Source organism: Drosophila arizonae, chromosome 5 (assembly GCF_054131065.1).
Source record: "Drosophila arizonae isolate 15081-1271.41 chromosome 5, UAZ_ARI_1.0, whole genome shotgun sequence".
In the NCBI taxonomy this organism is placed as follows: domain Eukaryota; kingdom Metazoa; phylum Arthropoda; class Insecta; order Diptera; family Drosophilidae; genus Drosophila; species Drosophila arizonae.
The window spans coordinates 17,215,356-17,241,229 of record NC_142925.1 but is presented as its reverse complement, the minus strand read 5'-3'; the positions used below and the strand labels follow the sequence as shown (position 1 = coordinate 17,241,229).

Genomic DNA, 25,874 nt, shown 5'->3' with positions numbered 1-25,874 from the left:
TTTTTTTTTGTCTATGCCAATGCATTTAACTAAAGCTGATTAGAGTAGATTCAATAAAGTTACATTTTAAGTTATTAGTTACATGGTGAATGTTTTAAGTTTATAAATAAACTAAAATATGTATAATTTATATTTTTTGTTTTTTATTTCATTTTTTTTAAATTATATTAATTAATTAATAATTGTCAAAGCTGAATAATAACTATATATAATATATAAACTTTATTATTTTAATTAAATTTGTTTATATTATTTTATAAATAATTAGTTATTTTATTATTTTATTTATAATTATTTTTATTTAATTAATTAATTCATAATTGCCAAAGGGGAATATAACTGTATATAATATATACAATTTATACAATTGTATATTATATTATATTATTTGCAATTCATTTTATTTTATTTTTATTTTATTAGTCAATTAATAATCTTCAAAGTGAGTGATTGATAATAATGTGTAAAATCTAATGTTTGTTGGGTAGTCAGAAATTAAATTAAATCGAAGTCTAAAGCAAGGTAAGTTGGCATTAATACGTAAAGGGAACAAAATGTAAAGTTACTGTTAATTAATTTAGCCTTGCTTAAAATAGACAATGTCCTATAAATAATCTATTTGTATACAGTGAAGCTGCGCCTGACTTCAATGATTGCTGAGCTGTCAATGAGAAAAACTGACTAGTAGATTAATAGGAAATGATTAATAGAGAATGCTTTCTTTGGAATCATTTTTCATTTTTGCAATAAAAACTGTTAATAAACTTTTCATGGCAGACATTGAAAACTGCGCATTAAAATCTAAAGCAAATATCCTGGCTTAAATATAATACTTTCGCAATGTTTGAGCACATTTTGGCATCATTTATGCTCTGCTGTCTCTCTCAGCCTCTGTCTCCCTCCCTCTCTCTGTTTGTTTGCTATGCCATAATTCACCAACATTTAACCCTTGTTCGTGAAGCTGCATTTTTGAAGCTGTTATCGCGCTTTAAGTGGCACGCATAAACGCAAATCGCATTCACGTTCGCATTTGAATTCGCGTAAACACGCAAAAAGAGAGAGAGGGAGAGAAAAAGGGATAGAGAAAGAGCAAAAGCGTATTTACTGATGTTTTGCAGCATAGTTTTTGGGGCGCAAAGTTCAAAGCGTCGACAGCTGCATACATAAAATGCCAAATGTAAAATGTAAAATGTAAAATGCAAAATGCAAAATGTGCATGAAGCAAACATACAACTTCCAGCAGTTGCAGTTGCAGTTGCACTCGCAGTCAACGACACCAAATAGCAAATCTAAAACTTGCACGAGTTGCTGCTGCTGCTGCTGTCCTTTCAGCTACCACCCACACATATACATACACCCACACACACACACAACAGCAACAGCAAGAAAATCGGAGGCAGAAGACAAACATTAAATTAACTTATGCTGAGTAGCTTGAGGAGAAAACAGGAGCAGAAGAAAGAAAAAGTAGAAGAGGAAGAAATGTAAATGCTGTCAACTTTTGCCAGCTGCCGATGCCAATGCCCATGCAGTTGCAGCAGAAGTTGCACTTGCACTTCCAGTTGCAGTTGCTAAAACAAAACACCAAACACTCAAATTGTGCACAACTTGCAGCTGCTTTGCTTCTGCTGCTGAAATTAACAAAATCCAAACGAAAACTTAATGCCAACACAACGTGGCGTATGCGTAATGCGCTGCCCTTTGCACAAATTTACATGCAAAAGCCAAACATGAGACAGAGATAGAGAGAGTGTGAGAGAGAGGGAGGAAATAAGCAACGAAAGAGCGTGCTGTATATATAATTTTAATTATAAAATAAATACTGAACTAAATATATATAAATAGTAAATCCTTTAAATGGAAATGCGAGTGGGAGTGGGAGTGTATATGTGTGTGAGTGTATATGTGTATATATGTATGCTGGCATTACAGCAACTCTACATACATGTAATATTAACGCGTATCAAATGATTTTCAATAGCAATTGTTATACCCCAAACGGAACTTAAGTAAGGTTTAACCAAACTAAATTAATTATATGCATATATTTAGAAAAATAAATATATATGAATATAATATTGAAATGATAATATGTTTATAATATTGAAGTATTCACCATGAATGGAATATTCCATATTGTAATATTCGGATAAATTTGCTTGAAATAAATATTCAAAAATTAAAATATTGTTCAAGCTGATTAAAAATTAGAGCAATGATTTATCAAAAATCAATCAATCACCCTAGTAAATTTAAAACTATATATATTTTTAAATAATTTTATTAATTTTATTAGTGAACATTTTACAGGGTACTTTCTAGTCAATTTCTCAATATATTTGTCATCCAATATTTTTTATCAATATTGCATACAGAGTATCTTATAGTCGTGTCACTACAGCTACAACTCCAGCTATTTTATTTATTGTTTATTTATTTGCAAAGCGTTTTTGGTAGATGCCAAAAACATTTAAATACCGAAATAAAAACTTACCAACAAAATGAGAATAAATAAAACGATAAAATAGTACAAACCAAATGCCAAACGCATTTGTGCACGATTGCTTTTTTTTTATGTTTATTGCTTTGCAAGTGATACCCTGCAAGAGAGTCGCTGCGCTCTAATGTGAACTATGGAACGCAGTGAAGGAATATATAAAACATTTTCTATTGAAATGAAATACAAAATAAATTAGTAAAAGTAAAAATGAGACCAGAAGTAAAATATATTTCAATTATGGAACATCGATAAACTAAAGTTAGGGCATTTGCACAACAGATCTCTGTGAATTTTTCATTCGTTTTTCATTTCATTTTCATATTAGAAGTTTCGTATAAATTCCATTGAATTGAACGCAATGTTAATTAAGTGTGCTATCTATCTATATAACGATGTGTAAATGGCAGTTGCATAGCCAAAATCGATAATCCCCAATTTGCAATTTTAACTTTGTTCATTTTCGTATAACATATTGCTTAGCTTTTCTTTATTTTTTTTTTTTTTTATTATTTTTGTTTTTGTTTTGTAGTTTCGCAAACATTTTTATCTAACGCTTTGCCACTGCCATTCACTGTGGATGCGGCTTATAGAATGAAGTAAACGTCATTTGCCATGAATTCCTAAAGTTTAAGCTTGCGATGATGTCATTATTGTTGGCCGAAAGTCGCGACCGGCAAACTTCGCTGTTGTTTGACTTCAGCAACAACAATAACAACAACAACAACAGCAGCAGCAGCAGCAACAACAACAGCAACAGAGAGAGACACTGAAGTTATGGAAACTGCTTTGACAAATTCGTTTAAAGACGACAAACAAGTTTCGCAGAGATACAAACTGACAAACTGTGAACTTGACAAACTGACAGAATCGCTGAATGAGCGCATAGAAGACGGCAAAGCAGAAGAAGAACTTGGCTTAAATGCGCTGCTGCTGCTTCTGAGTCCAGACAGTTTCTTTCTCTTTTTATTGACTGTTGATACAAATGACAAATTGACATAAATCATCTGGATAACACGAAGACAATGCATTCAAATTTATGCATAAATATTTGGAAAACTAACTGTACCGAATATGATTTCATTATTCTTTACATATTTCGTTTGTGAAGCGAGCGACAAACAAGTTGAAATGCTCTAGCTGGGGGAGTACTCGACTTAGAGTTACCCAGCAAGGGTAAAGCTACGTTTAATAATAAATTACATTGAAGGGAAATTAATGATTGTAGTGATTATTATTGTCATGATTAGCTTGATCAACATGAACATATTTATAGATTCATACACTCAATCTTTCACAAATTAATTTTTCTAGCCTTTTGTACCAAGGAATATTATATATATAATAAAACTAATTATCAGCATCATTAACACTATAGTTTTTATATTTAAATGATCATTAACATAATGAATATTATAACTACATTTTAAATGATTTAATAATTGTTTTCATAATGCTTTTTTTAATGATATTGTTTAATTAATGATTGTTTCTTAAATGATCAATTAGTGATAATGATGTTGACAGCTATTATGATTATTATGCTTAAACTTAAAAAAAGTAATCCTGTCAAAATATTTACGATAAGAGGATAAGCGAGCGCTGGAGGATGAGCAATCACACAAATCAATTAAATCCCGCTCGCCAATAAATTCAATTCTAAATGCTGCTCATATTTTAAATATTTAAAATCTGTTAAAGCACTATACCAACGAGTACTTATCAATTTATTATTCAAGGGCAATTTATTTTACCTTTACATTAGCTCAAAAACTCAATAAACAATGTTCAACAATTATTAGCTTTTATAATTATTATTAAAACATTTTACTTAAAGTTATAACTAAATATATGCTACAATTAATCAAATAATATGAACTATTGAAATATTTACCATTCCACGAAGAAGAAGAAGAGCCCTGCACTGCACTGCTCCACACTGGACGACTACCACAGAGGAAATCGAAAATGCAACTGAAGAGACGTTGCAATTGGCTGCCCTTTATATAGGGTGAGCTCAGTGCTCACAACATCGAACTTGAAATAGTCGGACATTTCGGTTGAGCTCGATCAGTGGGTGGCCAATGAGAGTGATACTTGCTGCCTATTTAGGTATTCTAGTTTAAGTTTCTCTTGACACCTATACATACATAGGGATAGGATGAGCGCAAGACTTAGAGACACGAACAGCTCATAATCTATATATGTATTTATCTACATATATATGTATGTATACATTGTCAATGCTAAATGTACGAAATGCAAACATTCGGACAGACGGATAGACAGACAGAAAGCTAGGCGGGTAAATAAGCAAATATACATACATAGTTAGATCTGCTCATCACCCTATATAAACTATAAATATACATAGTTCAAAGAGACCTTGAGTTAACTCTTCTTAAGAATGTTTTTGTCAAAAAACAAAGTTGGCTTTGAAATATTTCTCAATAAATTAACTTTTTAGCATTGTCTTAGTTTTTAAAGTTACATTGAGCTTATAATTAATTACTAAAAAATATACTGTAAATTAAGTTATAGCACTCAAAATATTTATAATCTTTCTATGGGAATTTTATACATTTTTTATAAAAATTATAAATACCTACACATAAAATATTCATACCTTTTGTTAACTTATAATTGTATTAAATAATAGAGAACTTATAAAAGCCTAGTCAAAACGTGTTTCTATGTTGCTAAGGCATTTAATATGCAAAATAAGTTTTTAGTATTATTGCCTTCGATACAATAAAATTGTGATAAAAACATTGTACAAATGCTAGCTGATTGAATACAATCACGTCTATTTCAAACCCTAATGTAATTATATTTATGTATAATGTAATGTAATAAATGCTTATCAGTAAATGGCCTTAATTTTTACAATTAATCAAGCTAAACGGCATATAGACGCCGCACATCAAAAAAAGAAAAGCTTGAGTAAAAGCGTAGACGGAAACACAAAAAAATTGTGAGCACAAAACCTGACAACAAATGATAAGTACAAAGCAAAATAAACAAGAGCACATTAAGTGAGGCGGCATAACAAGAATAAGTATATTCCAACAACAATTTAACACCGGTTTCGCTTAACGTTAATTAAACTTAATTAGCCGAACTGTACCCGCATTATGCACACTCCAACTGAATTATAATTTGGCAAGACAGAACATAAAATATGTTAATAAGTATTTCTGAAGCTCCTCTCAGAGCAAAGACAACGGCGACGCAATAATTAAAAATAATTTGATGACGTCACGCCAAGCGCGCATACGTGCGAGCGAGCCAAACAGCAAGGCGTCCCACATTGTCGAGGTTCGCGTCATTTTTATATTGGAGGTCAGTTGTTGCTACTTTTGCTTTTGCTTTTGCTTTTGTATTTATTTTGTTTCCACTTTAAGTTGATGACGTCACATAAGGCGGGCACATACGCGATAAGCCCTTCTGTTGCACTCGATCCAACAGCTGGCTCTAACGGTTTGCAACAAAAACAACAATGGGTAAAGAGAAACAGCATGACACAGGCAATGCCGATGTGTGAATGCCAAGAGCATGAGAGAGGCGGCATGCTCTTTTCTACATGAGTACACAGACGCACACACACACATATGCATGCATATTCGCATTAGCCAGTGTGCCTCGCAGGTGTATCTGTATGCGTCTAGATTGTGTGCAAAAAGTTTGCCGGCTATAAAATTTTTGCGGCCGCTGAAAACAACAGAAACGACGAAAATATAGACATAGAAAAGGGGAAGAAGAGAGCGAGCAAGAGAGAGAGACAGTCCTATGGAAATACAGAAAGTTATTCTTCAAAGCATGCAATAACTGTTATTGTTGTTCTTGCTGTTATTTATTGTTATTGCTGCTGGCATTCCCTACGAAAACTAATGGGTGGGCGAGCAGCTCTAACCTACAACAACAACACAATCCTGGCACATATCAATAAATATTTCATTTTTGACAAGTTGACATTGTGCTAAGCACTTTCTGCCCAACGTTTTCCCAATGGGTGGGAAATTGACAGAGCTTGCCAAGCGGATGGCTTCATCATAACTGCGGCAACTAATTGAGTAACCGCTTTGGTGAATAAGCGAGCGCAATGTGTACGTGCGAGCAGGGCAGCAACAGTCCGAGTTCTTGTAATTGTATCGTTTATCGATTTGCCCTACTTTATATGCATTTGCATTTGCTTTCTTTAACACCTCGACGAGTGCGTACATTAGCCCAAACTCCCCAAGAAGAAAACTTTTCAATTCTATGTATAATCGGGCATGCCAGCCCACACGCACACATGCACACACGCACGCATACACGCATTAACATATGCTAATATGAATGTTTGGTGAACGAGTTTTACGCTTTGACATTGATTGCTTTGGATTTTCGTTTCGTTTTCTATTTGTAGCTCTCGTTCTCCAACAACAACAACTGCTACGCTGCAAATACAACGGCGTTCTGAACAACAGCGAAAAGAAAGCAGCAACTAACCGGGCAGCCGCGGCAGTGACAGTGAGAACTCTGGCAGCGCTGTCGCCATTTGAACATGTGAGCGAGAAGAGAGTGAGTGTGAGAGAGTCAAACGCTGGTTCTCAAACTGACGTTTTGTTATTGTGGCGGTTGGGTTTTCTTCTTCTTTTTTTTATGACTGGCTGAGACGCTGACTGCGACTACTACTAATTTCGTCGATGATGACGTACGGCGCTTTCGTGTGAGCGGCTAGCATGCTGCCACTTACAGTAATTTTTCAGCAGTCGAAGCAATCGGACGTGTTCAGCCAGCAAGCAAGGAAATAAAAAAGTTTCAAAAAAGTTTTAAACCAGTCGTAGCAAATACAATTTAAAAGACTAAGAAAAACAAGCTGCGTACTTAAAACGTTCCTCAGTTTGTTGAATATTTATATTAAATAACTTAATAAAAATAATAAAAATAATAATTAAATAAAATAATAAAAAATGGCAACACGCCGCGTTACTGTTAACACACGCGTCTCACGCGCTTCCACGTCGACTCCTGTCGGCGGGGCTTCTACGTCCGGTCGTTTGGGTGGCGCTACCAGCCCCACCAGTCCCACACGCACCACACGCTTGCAGGAGAAGGAAGAGTTGCAGCATCTGAATGACCGTCTCGCCTGTTACATTGATCGCATGCGTCATCTGGAAAATGAGAACGCACGCCTAACACAGGAGGTGCATATGGCACAAGAAACCGTTAATCGCGAAACCTCCAACCTGAAGGCTGTGTACGAAAAGGAATTGGCTGCCGCACGTAAGCTGCTCGATGAAACAGCCAAGGAGAAGGCCAAACTGGAGATCGATATAAAGCGTTTGTGGGAGGAAAATGATGATTTGAAGCAAAGGTAATAACGAATCGGGAAAATGAAAACACGAAAACAAACTCGAAGCTCACTAATCAGCGCACGCAGTGCGAGCGAGACCCACAGACACACAGACTACAGACATTGACAGAGAGAGAGCGAGAGAGAGGGTGAGTGCGAGAGAGCAGTGCAGGTATTTGTACTGGATTTGGCTGATGTCATCGCACATGGCAGAGTTGCTCTCTCTCTCTCATACACACACACACACGCGCTCTCTTCTTGGTTTGCTTTTGTTTATTTTTTGCATTTACGTTTCGAGAAACCTCCAATGCGAAACCGAAATAACAACTAAAGCAACACCAAAGAGAGCGAAGGCAAGAGCAACAGCAACAAAAGCAACAACAACTGTATTTAAAAACTTGGAATCACATTTTTTACATTTTCGACAATTGGCCAGATTTGAATTTATTTTTTGCGTCGTGTTGCTAATAGCCAAAGCAAATGTCACTAAACTTCCAGAGTTTAATGCTTGGCATATTGCGTATACGTAATGCCTAAGCCCTCTTCCAAGGTTGCTATGAAAACAAAAGCGAATATCATATACCTATGTATACATATATAAATATATGTGTACATATATATGATGTCATTCCGAACCAAAAATAACACACACATTTGATTGTAATGCCGCCATCAGGCCGAGAGCAGCTCAACATGTAATACCAGTTTTGGAGTTATCGAGGGTGATATCTCAGGAGGCCCACCTCTTCCTCTTCTCTATGATGTCAACAAATTCCAATTGTTGCGTATTTCAAATTATTGTGTTTGCTGTTATCATCAAAGACAATATTTATTTTTTGGGTTATTCATTGGGTTCAGGGTATTAGGCAAAGTATGGAAACTATTTGGGAGCTCGTAATGTTTGCATATGCGTGCTGTAGGCACGAGCTCCGGTAAGGTATTTAGGCCCGGTTGTTGATATGAGTTTGCTTTGGATAAGGTTGAAAATGCTGTTTAAAGATTTAATTTATGTTTTGATTATGAATAGATTTCGTTGCGATGCAAGACATTTTCAGTTGAAGCTGGGGCAGTTGTTGAATAGTTGTGAACAGTTGTTGAATAGCTGGGAACAGTTTTGAAATCCACTTGTACTACGAGTGGGCGTTAGGGAACGACATTTCAATTAAGAGTTTGAGCTGATTGGGAACAGTTAGGGAAAAAATCGTTAGGAATTAGCGGGGCAACATTTTTCATATATTTTGGCTAAATGAGTTTTCAATTAAGAGTTGTTGCTGAGAACGCATTTTGAAATTCATAAACTAATTCCCAATTCCATTTAGCGCCATTTCCTTAGCTTCTTTGCTACTAGGCCAGGCCTTCAATTTCTTTGAACAATTAACCCAGTGCCTGCCTGACGTTTAAATTCATAATAAAACATAGAATTCGCTTTCATAAATTAGGTCGCTTGGTAGCATATTCATTTATTTTCCCTCCAAGTGGAGAGGCGCAGCACGAGGTATACGAGTCACGCATGCCATAGAACCGAAAGAGAACCTTGGGATTTCGTCTATTTCTGTGAGACGTTGTTGATTAGCTACACACAAATTGTTTATTTACTTATATACATTTTTTTTTTTGTTTTTTGTGTAATGGAAATACATAAAAAGGCAGCAAAAGACATAAAAATTATGTTAGCTGATGGCAGTTAAATTTTGTAAAAAGGAAAGCATTTAATTGGGCCATGAAGAACTACAGAGATCTTTGCCTCAGATGCTGCCTAATTGTAGCTACTTAAGAGAAGGTTAAATAGCATAATTAGTACTAAATTTGTTTGCCTATGAATAAGTACACTGAAATATCGCTCTAGTTGATATTGGCGCTAAATTTAGTACAGCTCAAAGTATAGACGGAAAGAAACGTGCACGAGAAAACCACGAGAGTCGACGTTGACGACATTTTTAATGATTTTTTTTTTTTTTCGAATAGATTGCGGAATTTTTGTTAGGCAAATAAACAAGTTTGTTTTTAGCCACATAGAGAATATAAAAAACAAAAAAACGTTTGAAGTAGCTTGGTGAACATAAATTATGTGTGTGAGGGAGAGAGGGAGAGAGAGAGAGTGTGTTTGTGTGAGAAGAGATAAATAGATAGATATGTATTGGGCGGAAAATAGCTTGGCTACTTTATGCTAATGACATCTGAAGATTTCAAGGCAGCAACCAAAAGAAACTCAAGCGATGAATAATAAATTATAGAAGAGTGAAAGGGAGAGGGAGAGGCGGTGAGAGGGCGGTTGAGTAAGAGAGTAAAGCAGCAAAGCTTTGATATGCATGAGATATTCTAAGCAAGAAAGAGAGAGAGAGAGAGAGAGAGAGAGAGAGAGAGGCATGTATGACTGCATGACGTCATCAATTGGTGTGCACATGTCTAGTGATAAGCATTGCGCCATATTATTATTAGTAATCCCTTACAACATTCTAAAACATCTCGTTTCATGCCGTTCGCAGACTTGACAAAAAAATTAAGGAGGCCAACGTGGCTGAGAACAATGCACGTCTTTATGAATCTCGCTACACCGAAGTCAATGGCAAATACAATCAGGCCTTGGCCGATCGTAAGAAGGCCGAGGATCAGGTGAACGAACTGTCGCTGGAGAACGAGCGTCTGCGCCGCCAGCTGGATGATCTGCGCAAGCAGCTCGAGGCCGAGACATTGGCACGCGTCGATCTGGAGAACCAGAATCAGAGCCTGCGTGAGGAGCTGGCCTTCAAGGACCAGGTGCACTCGCAGGAGCTGACCGAGACGCGCTCGCGTCGCCAGATCGAGATCAACGAAATCGATGGCCGTCTCTCGCGCCAATACGAGGCCAAGTTGCAGCAATCTCTGCAGGAGCTGCGCGATCAGTACGAGGCTCAGATGCGCGCCAATCGGGAGGAGGTCGAGTTGCTCTACGACACCGAGATTCAGAATCTGAAGGCCGCAGCAAATCGCGCCGCACAGGGCTCACTCCATGCCTCCGAAGAGGTGCGCATGATGCGCACCAAGATCGATGGACTCAACAACAAGCTGCAGGAGCTGGAGAACACCAATGCCAATCTGAATGTAAGCAACGGAGATTAGCTCTTGGCAAATTTCTTTTCTATTAATTTGGGTTCCTCTTGATCATTAGGCACGCATTCGCGAGCTGGAGAATCAGTTGGATTCGGAGCGTCTGCGTCATAACCAGTATATTGCCTCGCTGGAGGCGGATCTGCAGCGCATGCGCGATGAGATGACACAGCAGCTGCAGGAGTATAAGGATTTGATGGACATCAAGGTCTCGCTGGATCTGGAGTTGGCTGCCTATGACAAGCTGTTGTGCGGCGAGGAGCGTCGCCTCAACATCACCTCGCCCGGTCGCCCCGGCACCGATTCCGGCATCTCCAGCAATGGCACCAATCTGACTGCCAGCGGTGGCTCCCGTTCGGGCCGTGTGACGCCCAGCGGACGTCGCTCTGCCACGCCCGGCATTTCCGGCTCGAGCGCCGTGAAGCGTCGCCGCACCGTTATCGATGAGAGCGAGGATCGCACCCTGTCCGAGTACTCGGTCAATGCGGCCGCCAAGGGCGATCTAGAGATTATCGAAGCCGACACCGAGGGCCGCTTCATCAAGCTGCACAACAAGGGCACCGAGGAGATCAACCTCACCGGCTGGCAGCTGACCCGCATTGCGGGCGATGAGGAGCTCGCCTTTAAGTTCTCGCGCGGCTCGAAGGTGTCGGGCGGTGCCAGCGTGACCATTTGGTCTGCTGATACTGGCGCGTCTCACGATCCGCCAAACAATTTGCTGATGAAAAAGAAATGGCCGGTGGCTAATTCAATGCGCTCGATCCTAACCAATGCCGACAAAGAGGTGAGAGTCGTGTCGCTCTATAACATGTGCGGCACATGCGATCCCTGTTCCAACTGCAAGCAACTCGAGTTCGTGCTTGACCAGTACGCTATATTCTAATGAAAATGCCGTTAAATTTAAAGAAAAAAATTAATTGTTCCCAACCTTCCCTTACAGGATGTTGCCAGCTACGATCGTATCCGTGAGAACACTTCCAGCCATATCTCCCGGCATCGAAGCAGCGGCACGCCCTCCACCGGATTTGCCCTCGGTTCCGGAGCTGGGTCCACTGGCGTAAGAAGTCTCTTCTCGATACTCTTCTAAAAGGACAATACTACTCAACACACACACATACACACACACACTGACATACACAGCAACACTCACACACACACATACATACACTCACCCACTCATAGAGACTTAAAGGAAGGAAGACAGGATGGAGTATTTAAGGAGCTGAACAAGAACTGCAACACGCGCAACATTCACACATCCAAACGGATTTTGATGCATATCAAACTTAACAAAAAACAAAAACAAATGCAACTATTTAATGTACAACAACAGCAACCAGATTATTGGCTGGCTCTATAGATGGTCAAGATGCTTAGCAGAGATGTTAAATGAAACTTGATTTGTAAACTTTGTTTATAAATGGCGAGAATGCATTTTATAAAAATATTTAAAAATAAAAAACACTCAAGAGTTGAAAATAAAGAACAAAAAAAAGAAACAGACAAACAAAAATACATATTTAGTTTATATGGGAACGTGGCTAAAACTTAATAGTAAATTCTCGCAGACATGGCCAGAATTCAATTAATGGCTCAGCCAGCATTTGGCCAAGTTTTGGCGAGCAAACTTAGCCAGCGCCCCAGAAAATCAGCTTAGTGCGCGCTTGCCAAGATTTGCAGAAACTTCTTTAGTTGCTGCTCCTGCTGCTTCTTCGTCTTTCTTTTTCGCGGCATTTACCCCACTCGAGCAAAATGGACAGTAAGCAGGTGAAATTAACTACAAGCAGCTAGCAAAGAGAGCGAGCGAGAGAGAGAGAAGCACTGCAGACAATGCCGCCAGCCACGTGCACCGTGCGAAAAAGCATCCGCAAGGAATTGGGTCAAGCGGCTTAAGCCAACGGAATTTGCTGTTGATAAACCATTAATGGATAGCTCACTGTACTCGTCGAGTGTTGGCCAAATAACGTTAAGCTAAGGGCGTAAGCCATATGCAATATCCATATGTTTTTCCTTCATTCTCTCTTAAGCAAGTTTAACATTTCATTCAAATAGATTGCTCAACAAAATTAATTTAAGGTTTTCCCTTATTTTCTATCTAATAGTATTTTCTACTGTCCATCTTCAATCTATCATCTATCAGCTTCTATTTTCTATATTTTATACGTAGCTAAATTAAAATAAATATATTTTATATTATATGTACATACATATGTATGTTTTATATTATATATACATATATGACATCATGATGGCCAACTGCAGTGGTATTAGAGAGAAAGTAACAGCTCGTAATATTCGAGTAAGTTGTCATCTTTGTGACAATTGAAGGAAGTATTGTCACCGAGATAGACAACGAGAGAGAGAGAGAGAGAGAGAGAGAGAGAGAGAGAGAGAGAGAGAGACAACTATAGCCGGTTATTGTTGAGTCAGAGCATAGGGTTGCTTTCGATATTCAAGAGAAATGCAACCAGGAAGAAGGAGATTGACAGAAAAACTCAGAAAATAGACTTGGACGCGACTAAGAATACTAAAATTACGACATACAGTGAGTAACATTAATATTCGGCTTTTTTAGATTTCAACTATTTTTTCCGGTATTTGTATAATCTTTGTTAGTTATTTTAAATATACTATGTTGATATATAGCTCATCGGAAAGGTTTTTTTTTTTTTTGCAATCTACTGAGCATTTACCCTATTTTAATTTTAATTATGTTTTATAGACATTTCAAAATGAAAAATAAAAAACCGAGTATTATTGTTACTCACTGTATATGTTGAAATTAATTAAAAAAAAAAAAAAATAAAATAAAATAAAATAAATAATATATAAATATATAAATATATATATACTTTGGTATTTTTATATATTTATATTTTTGTAAACAATGACTTGTAAGTTACAAGTTGTAACCTTATTACTATTATAAACAAAAATAATGTGAACGTGAACTTTAAAATTTAATTTTTTTTTTTTTTTACATATACAAATATTTATTTCTAAAAATATACTTTAATATTTTATGTGTACATTAATTTTGTAAAAATATAATAGAATATATATATATATTTAAATATCTTAAATATATAATTTATACTTATACTTTGCGTATTAAAATCGAAATAAATTTGTTTCTTAATTTCTTTGCGCGAAACAATTTGTACATATAAATAAATATGTATACATACTTTTTATAGTTCGCTAATTAAAAATCTAATGAATGTGTAGTTATTTTCGTTTGAATTTGTTGTCAAACCAACAAAAAGCATACATCAATAGAATTGGCACAAAAAATTTACTAAATATTTCCTTTTTTTTTTTTTTAAATAAATTGACACAACTATTCTTACTCTATGTCTCTTTTCCCCTTTCTCTCTCTCTCTCTCTCTCTCTCTCTCTCTGTATATATGGCTGTCTTAAATTCAAAATTCAATTTCAATATTAATTTTAGCGCACACATATTACGACATAACTGTGAATTTATCAAATGAATTTAAATTATTTTTTTTTGGCTTTTTATTTCAACGAAATTTATGCGATTTTAATCTATTTGTGCTGCTAATACAAAAATAATGTGTATTTATATACATACGTCTGTATATATACAGTAAAAACATTAGCATTATTAGTTTTAACTCAATAGCTTCACTGAGAGCATTTATACGGCTGCTGCTGCATCAACACCTTCTGAGCCCCAGATAGGTTCCAACTATGGAATTCGACTAACAAGAGAGGCCAGGGATCTTTTGTTGCAAAAAAGAAGACTTCGTAGACGCGCAATCAGAACGCAGGACCCATGGGACCGAATCTTATGGAACCGGGCTGCTAGGCAACTACGAAATGTATTGAGAGAACTTCGAAGCAACTTCTTTGAGCAGAAGCTGGCTTCTTTGGATTATACAGTTGATGCTGGATACTCGCTTTGGAAGTGTACCAAGTCACTTAAGAGACAACCGTTTAGGCAGGTACCAATCCGGTGTCCTAGCGGTGATCTAGCTAAGAACGAAGAGGAGCAAGCGAATTCGTTTGCGAAGCATCTAGAAGCCAGGTTCACACCCTATGAATTTGCCACTGCTGATCAGATCGAAGAGACCACTGATAGTCTACAGACACCTCTACAAATGTCCTTACCCATTAGGGCAGTTAGGGTTGAGGAAATTGCTGAAGTCATAAAGTCCTTGCCGAATAAGAAAGCACCTGGTTATGACAGACTGAGCAATGCAACGCTAAAAGCCCTCCCTACTCGGGCGATCATCTTCATAGCTTTAATATTTAATGCTATGCTGAGGGTGGAATTCTTTCCTAAGCAATGGAAGATGGCAGCGATTGTAATGATCCACAAACCAGGAAAGCCAGAGGATGACCCAGAATCGTACCGCCCAATAAGTCTGCTGTCGTCACTTTCCAAAGTATGGGAGAGACTTATTGCCAATCGACTTGGCAATATCATCAGTGAACGTCATATCTTACCGGACCATCAGTTTGGCTTTAGAGAAGGACACGGAACTGTGGAGCAGGTTCACCGGTTGACGAGGCACATCCTTCATGCATTTGATGACATGGAATACTGCAACGCAGTTTTTGTCGATATGCAGCAAGCATTTGATAGGGTCTGGCATACAGGGCTTCTCAGCAAAATCAAAAACCTCTTCCCAGCACCTTACTTCGGGATTCTACGATCGTATCTGGAGGGACGGCAATTTATTGTCAGAGTACGGAACACATACTCGACTCCTTGCCAAATGAGAGCTGGAGTTCCTCAGGGCAGCGTATTAGGGCCGCTGCTTTACTCCATTTACACGGCCGACCTACCCTCCCCTAGCGTGCGCCACATGGAGAATCCTGGCAAAGCCCTTCTCGCTACTTACGCAGACGATATAGCGGTGCTCTACAGCTCAAAATGTCCCACTGAGGCTTCGAATGGAGTGGAGAGCTACCTAAACACACTAGTAGCATGGTGCAAAAGATGGAACATGAAAATCAACCCACGCAAGACCACCAACACTTGCTTCACCCTAAAAACCTTCATCAGCCACACCCCGCCTATACGTTTAGATGGCGAAACACTTGATCAACCTTCGCAGGCAAAGTACCTTGGCATCACCCTTGACAAGCGTCTAACATTTGGTCCTCATCTTAAGGCAGTGGCTAGGAGATGTGGGCAACGCATGCAACAACTGCGGTGGCTGCTCAACAGACGCAGCACCATGTCACTCAGAGCTAAGAGAGCGGTTTATGTCCACTGTGTAGCCCCAATTTGGCTCTACGGTGTGCAGATTTGGGGAATATGCGCAAAAACAAACTATAAACGCATACAGGTCCTGCAAAATCGTGTATTGCGGCAAATTACAAACTGCCCATGGTATGTGCGCGGCTCAACTCTACATCGAGATCTGAAACTGTTTACTGTGGAGGAACAGATTGGGAGACACACTAGCCGATATAATGACAGACTGGCTAGACACCGGAGCAGACTAGCGAGAAGATTGCTTCCTGCGAGACCACTAAGGCGATTAAAACGCTTGGGTTTTGCCAAAAATATGAGATAAGTCGTTTAGGGATACTTGTAAATATATATTTGTAAGTCCTCCTGAATACATCAGAAGGTTAGGTGTTATATAAAAATTCTAATTGTGTTGTTAAGGTACTAAACTTGCATTGTACAGATTCAGCGCTTAAAATATATATACAAACAAAAAAAAAAAAAAAAAAAAAAAAAAAAAAAAAAAAAAAAGTTTTAACTCAAACTCTAGCTGAGCTTTGTTTTTTTTTTTGCAGTGTAGCAGCAGAAACTGCTAAGACAACTTAGCGACGCTTGAGTGAGCGCACGATTCAATAGAATGAATGGACAGGCAGGTGGACAAACAGACAGTGAGAGCGAGAGAGAGAGAGAGAGAGAGAGAGAAAGAGACAGTAGGAGACAGTTAGAGTGAGTAAAGTAAAGCTGAGTAAAGTAGGTGGATAGTGACAGTCACTGAGGCGTTCAACTTCAAAGTAGTCGTTGCAGGAAAAGTTCTGGCTTGTCGCACGTTTGCATGCGCATAATAGGATTAGTCAAAGTAATAAGTTGTTGCCTCTGTGCAGGTGTAGTACATACATACACCTCATACACCTCATGCACCTGCTGAACTACATATTTCGCTTGCAGCTGGGCGTGACAGCACGCCCACGATGCTTTGAAATGCAAATCTCGGTGACACACAAAACTTCAGCCTGTGTGTGTGTGAAAGTCGAAAAAGGCGAAGCAACACATAGACATTGATACATATACATATATATAAATCTATATATGTGTGTGTGTATAAAACTCTCGGCATGAACTTTTCGACAGCTGCCTAGAAGTATGCAACATATTTTTGTGCAAACTAACTTAACCCGCAGCTGGACCCGGACATTGGGCGTTGCCCATAAACACAATACCAACAACAACAATGTCAACAACAACAACAACAACAATTTCAGTTTCGTATCTGGAGATGTTTGAAGTGGGACGTAATCTTTGGCTTATTGTGGTTTTCTGACCAGTTTCGAACTTTAACATTCGGCTGCGTCCCACTGGCCTGGTGACTGTGCAACTTAAGTGCACACCACACGCTTATCGGTCACATCCACACACACTCTGCAGCAACAACAACAACAATACACACACACAGACTGCCAGCAATCCAACTCAATAGCGACTTTTAGGCTTAGGCAAAGATTTTGGGCATGAGGAGCGAGCGAACGAGCGAGCGTCTGGCTAACTAAGTTGGTAAGTGGACTTTGAGTGACCTCTCTGTGGTGGGCAACATTGCGGCTATGTGTGGGTGCCATCACATATATATATATATATATCTATGGGTGTGTGTGTGTGTATCTGCTCGAGGCTATTGTGTATTCAGCTTTCTGCTGCGCCACCAAAAGTTCAACACACAATAAAATTATGCAAATCTACAGATCAGCCGCACAAAACGGACGTCACTTCGAAGCCATTTCGCACAAGTTTCTATGGGGTTTTTTAGCCATCGCACATAATTCGATAAGCCTATATGTTAATCACATAATCAAATAAAATTGAGCTCGAATTCAGCTGTAATAACAATGCATATCAAATTCTCTTCTAATACGGCTCTGGAATAACTGTGCTAGTTACTGCATTTAAATGAGTCTGTGCACTTAGTTTAGTGTAAATGGTCAAATTATATCAAATAAAAATAAGAAATAAATAAAGTACAAAAAATTAAAATGTATAAATTAATACTTTTGTTTATTATTGAATTTTTAGAATCTTATTAATAAATAAATAATAAAAAATATATTTAATTAATAATTCAATATTTAAAATTAATAAATTTGCAGCCATATACCTCAACTGCAAATTATCAATTTTTGAATATTTAATTATGAATCAGTTTATATTTTATTTCGTATTTTTTTTTAGTTTATACTAAACTTTAAACTTTATTTAAAATTTATAATAAATTAACTGTTTGTTTTTTAATATTTATTTATTAATTAGACTCATTAAAACTAAATTCTAACTATTTAGATTAGATTTATTTTTATTATTTATTTATTAGACTCTAACAAAAATCTAAATATTTATATATATATATATTAATTAGACTGTTTAAAAATTCAATAATAAACAAAGATTTAATTTATACATTGTTTTAAATTTTTTTTTAAATTTAATTTTTTTTTTATATATACAACTTTTATAATTTTATTTAGGGCTTCGTCTTAATAAGACCAAAGTTATGTGAAACTGATTAGAATTTCTATAAATCAATTAAATTAATATTTTTTTATTCTCCATTTTCCTCACAAAAAGAGAAAACTTCTCTCAAGTAAAAAGCCTACATGAAAATTGCTCAAAGACAATTCCGAAAATAGCTTAATTATGTCTAGTTTTAATGACTCGAGGACAACTCGTATAAAATACGGCCAACTCATGCGGTATTATCAGTCGAGTCTTTAATGAACGACGCCTTAATTCCCCAAACCAAATAGCAAGGCTAACTGCCAAAATGGGTGTGTAAGCTCATAAAGTGTGTGTGCGTGTGTGTGTGTGGGTGTACGTGTGTGTGAGTGTGACGACCAAAAACCCCAAATAACTGCTTAATTTGTTTTTCGTCCAGATGTTGGGCATCCACTCAAAGCGACCCCAAGCATTGGGCAACCCTTTGCGGCACCTTTTGCCATTCCGTTGTTGCTATTGTTGTTGTTGTTGGTGTTTGCTTAGCCAGCAGTAGAAGCAGCAGCCTCAGATGTTGTTGTCCTTGCACTTGTTGTTGTTAGTTTGTTGACTTAAATGTGTGTGGGGAGAGAGAGGTGAGACGTGAAAGCTGTGATCCCTAACCCAAATCGAAATCGTGCCGCCAGCTGCGGTTCAACGCCCACGGAAAAAGAGTTGGACTCCCAAATATTACAACAATATTGGCAAACGGATGCTGATTGAGGCGCCGTGCGATGGCCCCGACCCAAACAATATCAAATTCGGGCAGCAAAAATTATATGGCACTCTCATATTTTCATGGGCCGGCAGCTTGTTTATGCCTAAATCAATTTGCCGCATGAATGAGTCTTAGGCGTAAAGGATTTGCCGTGAAATGTAAGGCCGGTCACACTGGGACGTCCTCTGTCCCTCTCACTCTCCCACTCTCTCACGCTCTCTCTCGGTCTGTGTGTGTGTTTTGGGTTAAGCTATTAGACTAAAAGGTTATTAGCCGTCGCCCGACTGTCTGCTGGCTGTCGACGTGATTTGCCTGTCTAAAGCGAACTGCGAGCTGCACGTCGCGTCGCCTCAAGGACGCCAACCTCCTGCTGGAGTCGCAAAAGTTGCCCGAGTGGATTTTGCACTTTGATATGCGTTTTATTAATAAAACAAATTGCCAGGCATATGACTATAATTTTAGCGCGCGCCCCCAATGTTTAAATTGAGTTTATGTTCATTTGGGTGACGTTTGGAGCGGGCTGAACGGACGTGATGCTCCGGCGGGCATCCTGCCAAGCCACAGCCAGCAGACAGCGGACGGCGGACAAGAGACAGCAGGCAGCAGACGGCAGGCGGGCAACACACGTCAACTATTTTTCAACAAATATGCGCAAAAGTTTTTTCATATTAAAGCCACAAAGGACGAGAGTGAGAGAGAGCAAGAGAGAGAGAGAGAGCGTGAGATAGATGGGGCAACGTGTGGGTGCATGCGGTGGCAGCTGACCATAAGCTGGCACAGCTTGCATTTTTGGCATATGCAAAGAGGGGCTGAGGCTGAGCATTACGTGCCGCACGTGCTGCATGCAACAACAAAATGATGGGCGGGGCGTGACCATTTTCCCTGTCGAAAGTGCCACAATTCATTTTTTAATCGCGACGCATAAATCAAAGGTGCAAGGGATGCCGCGGGCAGCCCAGAGCCCGGGCTGGGGTTCGGGTGGCTGCCAAAAGGTGCCACAGCAGCGCAAACAAAAAGTGTTGCATGCTTTGCGTGTGGCATTAGCTGTAGCTGCTGCGGCTGCCACTGCCACTGCTGTCGTTGCATTCGACATTATGGCTACACAGCGCACATTCCTCAAGCTAAATAAATGCGTAAAAAACTTATCAAAATTTATGAAATCGTTTTTCAGCTGAGCTGCGCTCGGAATTGTTGTGTCACATTAGTTTTGGAATATGAATTTAAGTTTTAGCTTTTACTTTGTTTAATGAACAAAGCAATAAAAGTTATGGCTAGGCAAAGGCAGGGCTAAAGAGCTCGACAAAAAGTTGATTAGAACTGGGGCACAAATATTTTCTAGAGAATGCATCATGGGGAAAAAAGTAAAAAAAGAAAATATTGACTCTAAACTTATAAACACTTTTTGATAGAGGAAGCATAGATGAGATAGAGAATGGTTAGAAAAAATAGGTGAATCATAGAATAGAAGAGCAGAGTTGGAAATGCTTGAAGTGATGCAGCGGCTGTTGACATACGGAAGCACAAGGGGATTTATTCTCTGCTTTTACTTCCGACGATAACGAGTTAATTTTCTGCAAAGGCAAATGTAGTTCTGTGCCTGGACTCGGCTATGTCAAAAAAGTAGGAAAAGATTGCGTTGAATATTGAACTATTAGAGAGGTGGAAAACATAGAGAGGGGAACAGAGAGATAGAGAGAGGGAAAGGAAGAGCGAGAGAGAGAGAGAGAGAGAGGGAGAGAGAGAGAGAAGGATAGATATAGAGTGACATAGACGGCATGAGAGTGAGAGAGTAGAATCCGATTATAAGGAAGCTCAAGAAACGGTCGTTATACTCGGATGACGGTATAACCATATATTTTCGTCACAATAAAAAAAAACTCTTTTAAATATATCAATATATACATACATATATATTATATTGCCTCCACTGCTGCAGCAGTTCTTCGCTCTATTGAATGTCTAATGCCTTTATTGTGCTTCTTCCGTATTTCCAACTTTATTTTTATAGAGCTTTACAAGTTTCAGAGAGCCACAAGAAAGATTCTTTTAAATATTTATTAAGAAGAATGGAATGGATTGCCAGGCACAGAGAGAGTTTCAGCACCTGCCCTTGCTTCCACAATATTATATCATCATGGGCATTACTCACATTTCCCATAAATCACATTGCTCTACTTTATAATAAAATAAACAATGCGAATCAGCTCAATAAATGAAATACGCCTTAATCTTTCAGCTGTTCGAAAAACAATTCATAACTTGTTCTTTTCCTGCCCCACATTGCAAGTCTTTCAAGAATAAAAACACGTTGGTTGCCGCCAATTAACGCATAGTTGATAAAAGGTCAAGATAATACAAATAATGGAGTACAAATGAGTTGGCCATAAATCAAAGCTCTGGGCTCACCTGTGCGAGTGCGTGACGCCAGCTGCCAATTAGAGAGCCGATGACCTGATGGCCCGTTGGCCCATTGGCTCGTTGGCCAGTTGGCCAGTTGGCCAGTTGGCCATATCATAAGCCTCAGCAGAGAAGCAACAGCTGTAGCTGTTGCCTGACATGTTAACAATATGTTCTCCTAGCCGGTCTGGATGCGTGCTTGGGCCACTTTTTGGGGATTATCCTATTGTTGTTGCGGTGCCATTGGATGGTCACGTTACATGGCAAATATTTGCTTTTCATTTGGCTAACACACACACGCACATACACACCGATACAAATATATGTGTATATGTACATATATATAGAGGAACACACACACTCACACAGGTGTAAGCTGTAAATTGATTATTGTCAGAGTGAGAATGGAGAAAAAAAAGAGAAAAAAAAATAGTAGCTGAACTGCAACCACACAACAGCATCCAATCTCTCTCTCAGTGCTGCTGCGGTTGCTGCACGAAGCTGCTGAAGTTTTTGGGCAACAGCAGCCACATGCAGCATCCTGTCATGCCATCGTCTGTTAATGTGTCTGTCAACGCAAAGAGATTCGACACATCGCGACCTATAGTGCCAGCCTCTGGCTTCCTCTACATGCCTTCCTCTCCCCTTCCCCTCCTGTCAGCCGCTAGCCTTCTCTATCTCGCTACAGCTTCAGCTGCTGTTGCGTTGCCTGCACGATGATTACACAAAATTGAATGCTCCACACACTCGCATTGAATGTAAATGCCTGGGTGTGTGTGTGTGTGTCAATTTGAGTGTTGAAAAGTGGTCTCCAGTGTCGGCGGTTTGGTTGAGTTTGGTTTGGTTTGCTTCTCGGCTTCATCATCAACGTCGTCGCATGTCGCGTTTGCTGCTTGCCATTTCATTGTGTATAAACAACTTTTGTTTGACTGTCTGTGTGTGTGTCCGTGTGTGTGTGTGTGTGTGGGCTATGCGCATGTATTATTTATAGGAGTCATCCTCGTTATTGTCTGTATCCCCAACCTGATCATCGCCGTCATCGTCTATTTAGTTTTCCTGCTCCCCGGCTCTATCCACGCAAAGCCCTCTAAATTCCTCTTTTGTCGCATAGCCAATGCTCCGCCTCCTGCGTCATATTCAAATTCAATAGTCAGCAACCGCTGCAAGTAGCTAGCAGATACATTTCGGCCTCCGGCACAGGCGGCGATAAACAGGCGACCAGGCAACGGCAACCTACAGCACTTTTGCTTCTTCTTCTTTCTTTTTTGTTGCCCACGAAATCAGAGCGAATTTTGACAACGTGCATAGACGGTGGAATGAGCTACAATTTGACTGAGTGATAACTTTTAAAGTTACTACTGTACTAACTATGTGTATCAAAAACTGTAGACTAGATATTAGTTTTTATTATTATTGTAAAAATTATATTTTAACTATATTCATTTTAATTTTCAGAGCAGCTAAAAGATTTAGCTAAACCATATATAGTATATAAGTCCTTGATAGGTAAGCAAATGGTGTATTGGCTTTAGTTGTTTTTATACATTTTATAATGAATGGACAAATCTTACATTCACATTAGCATAAAGTTAAATGCTTTAACAATGCCATGGAGCACATTTAGGGCAGTAGATAGGCTAAGGGCTAATGCTTATGAATTAAGAGCACAGTTATTCATTCTCTTTGTTCCACAAGCTCTCATTCATTTTCCCTTTATCTCCAGTTTCTGGTTCTTTATTTTGTTGGCCTTTCCTCGTTCCCCTTCGCCTTTAATTTCCTCTACTTCTTTTTCGTCTTCCCCTCTTCTCATCTTCTTCTTCTTCTTATTTATATATTCTTCGCATTCACCTTCCTCTTCTCCATATCCCCTTCGCTTTTTACCCTACTCCATATCCTCTTCCCACATTACCCTTCTCCATATCAGAGGATCTCTTCTCTTCCTTTATATTTTCTTGCCTTTCGCTTTCTCTACCTAAGTTTTCTTATACTTCTTATTCTTCTCTTTCAATTTCTTGTACTTCTCTTTCTTCGCTACAATTTTCTTGTTGTTCCCCTCCATCATCTTCAGCTTTCTTCTTCCCTTTTCCTCAGTTTCAATTTCTTCCACTTTCTTCCGCTTTCTTCTCCTTCTATCTCTCTCTTATTTCTCTTTCTCCGAGACATTCTCTATTTTACTCTCCCAGTATATTTTGAGTTCTCAGTTTTCTTATTCAGTTCAACTTCATCTTCATCTTCACTATCCTCCTTTTCTCTCAGCAAATTCAAATAATTCAAATTCATACTTAAAGCTGAGCAGGAGCAGCTATGCAGGAGCCCAAATATAACGGTTTGTCAAACGAATGCAAATAGTAAATGACGAAGCTGAGCTGACGTAGAACCTTAGCTCTTCGACATGCTCGATGAGGACAAAAGTGTTGTCAATTACGTAAGAAACTTCGCATATTTATAGAACTGTGCAGCTGGCGTTCCGTAAAAAGTTCGCGACAAACTTTGAGGGCGGAGGAAGTGCGGAGTGGGGAGCAGCGAGCATGGAAGTGGAGGTAAGCTGCTGCCTACTTAAGTATTGCAACTAGTTCAGTTTCGTGCGTCAGATCCAACATGTGCACGTTTTTTCCTTGTTAAAGAGTTTCTGGATAATTTTCTTCTTGTCATTTCTTTTTTCTCATTTTATCCATTTTTTATTTTTTTTTTTTTTGGTTGATGAAGCTTGTCGTCTAAAGTCTAAAGTATGTGGGCGTGTCAGCTTATGGCAGCTGAGCAACTCGAGAGCATGCAAATAAAATCAAATCCGGCAAACTCACCTCGAATGTTGTGAAGACGATTTTCTCTATGGAGCCAAAGTAGCGCTCCCACAGGACCTGCGTCTGTTGTCGCAGGGCAAAGATGCGTTCCGCTGAAATTGAGCGAACAATATCGGGTACCTGCAAGCAGAGAGGGAGAGACAGAGAAAGCGAGAGTTGTGTAAGTAAGAGATGCATGTAACAGATTATGTGTGGCAGCCGCAGCAGCAGCAGCAGCCGCAGCAGCAGCAAATCCCAGGCACAATGCATTAATTACAAGACTGGCCAAAACCAAGTTGGCTGCCGGCAGAGCAGAGCAGCGCAGAGCTGGTAATTAGTTGGGGAATTGGCCTGCAGGATATACATCATAATTATGCCAGCCAAGCACACGCACACACACACAGATGCACCCAAGTCGACATTCAATAAATGCAGCAAATTGAAACAATTTAAAGAGTCTCGTGGCCAAGTTTCCTGCTCAAGTTAACTTAATTAATTGCATTTCCTGCCAATAAACTACAAAAGCAAACATGCCAGCGATGAAGTCGCAGGGCGGACGTGGCTGAAAGGCAGACAATGCAATTGGCAAACAATGCGACAAGACTTTGTCGCGAATGAAGACGAACAGAAGCCAACGCCAGCAGCAGCTGGAGACATAGAAATTGCAGCAGTAGCAGCAGGAGCAGGAGAAGGACAAGGAGCACAACTTTGCGTGCAAACAAATGCCAGAGAGCGAGCACAGGGCAGACCCAGACACAGTGAGCCACCCAAGTGGGCGGGCAGGTGGGCGGCCAGGTGGACAGTCGCACAGACAAGCCCGGGCACAAAAAGTGTTTTATGTTTCTGAAACCAGGTGAACATCTGCACAGGACATTCAGATCCAGACCCAATCGCAGCGCACAAACGTTGCCATTTTTCATGCATCGCTTGCAAATGGCAGGCAATTTTTGTGACCAATGCTTCAGCATCGAACTGTCAAAAGGACCAATTATTGTGCTTGTCAATAATTTTGAAACGCATTTTTCAGCTCAAACTAGATTCGAAACAGAGTTTCGTAAGATTTGGGGTAAACTTGAAATGTATTGAAAATTAGATTTAGTAAAAGAACTTTTAAATAAAATATAAATACATTGAAGTATCTAAAATATATAAAATATGTAAATATATTTGTTTTTCGCATAACAAAAAAAAAATAAAAATAAAAAATAAAAAATTAAATAATAATAATAACAGCAATATCAATAATATTAATAAAACATAAGTATTTTTCAATATATATAAACAATGAAAAATTTAAATATTTCAAAATGTTTGGCACTTAAAAAAAAAAAAATAAATAA

At 38.8% G+C, this 25,874-nt stretch overlaps 2 protein-coding genes across 4 annotated transcripts in view; one reads left to right on the top strand and one right to left on the bottom strand.

The window, feature by feature from the left end:
• The window catches only part of ttv (exostosin glycosyltransferase 1 ttv), a 90,971-nt gene that overhangs the window by 9,164 nt on the left and 55,933 nt on the right, over positions 1 to 25,874 (bottom strand). Inside the window, exon 5 of one of the 2 annotated variants that reach the window (XM_018010617.2) lies at positions 24,556 to 24,675. In XM_018010617.2, coding sequence (XP_017866106.1) covers positions 24,556 to 24,675 — 120 coding nt within the window. Of the gene's footprint in view, positions 1 to 4,391; positions 4,411 to 24,555; positions 24,676 to 25,874 lie in introns of those variants that run through there. The other variant, XM_089471164.1, reaches the window with a different exon arrangement.
• On the top strand, positions 7,219 to 12,437 carry LamC (Lamin C). Of its 2 annotated transcripts, none has more exons than XM_018010620.2 (4): positions 7,219 to 7,856; positions 10,322 to 10,916; positions 10,984 to 11,706; positions 11,863 to 12,437. In XM_018010620.2, exons 1-4 carry the CDS (start codon positions 7,453 to 7,455, stop codon positions 12,007 to 12,009), a joined length of 1,869 nt encoding a protein of 622 aa, XP_017866109.1. In that variant the 5' UTR covers positions 7,219 to 7,452; the 3' UTR covers positions 12,010 to 12,437. The 2 variants fall into 2 exon arrangements, with proteins under 2 accessions (XP_017866109.1, XP_017866108.1); XM_018010619.2 differs by having other exon boundaries at positions 10,984 to 11,789.

Coding starts and splice junctions, on each gene's coding strand:
- LamC (XM_018010619.2), top strand. CDS start 7,453: ATGGCAACACGCCGCGTTACTGTTAACACACGCGTCTCACGCGCTTCC. Junction 7,857..10,321: donor AATGATGATTTGAAGCAAAG/GTAATAACGAAT, acceptor TGCCGTTCGCAG/ACTTGACAAAAAAATTAAGG. Junction 11,790..11,862: donor CTCGAGTTCGTGCTTGACCA/GTACGCTATATT, acceptor CTTCCCTTACAG/GATGTTGCCAGCTACGATCG.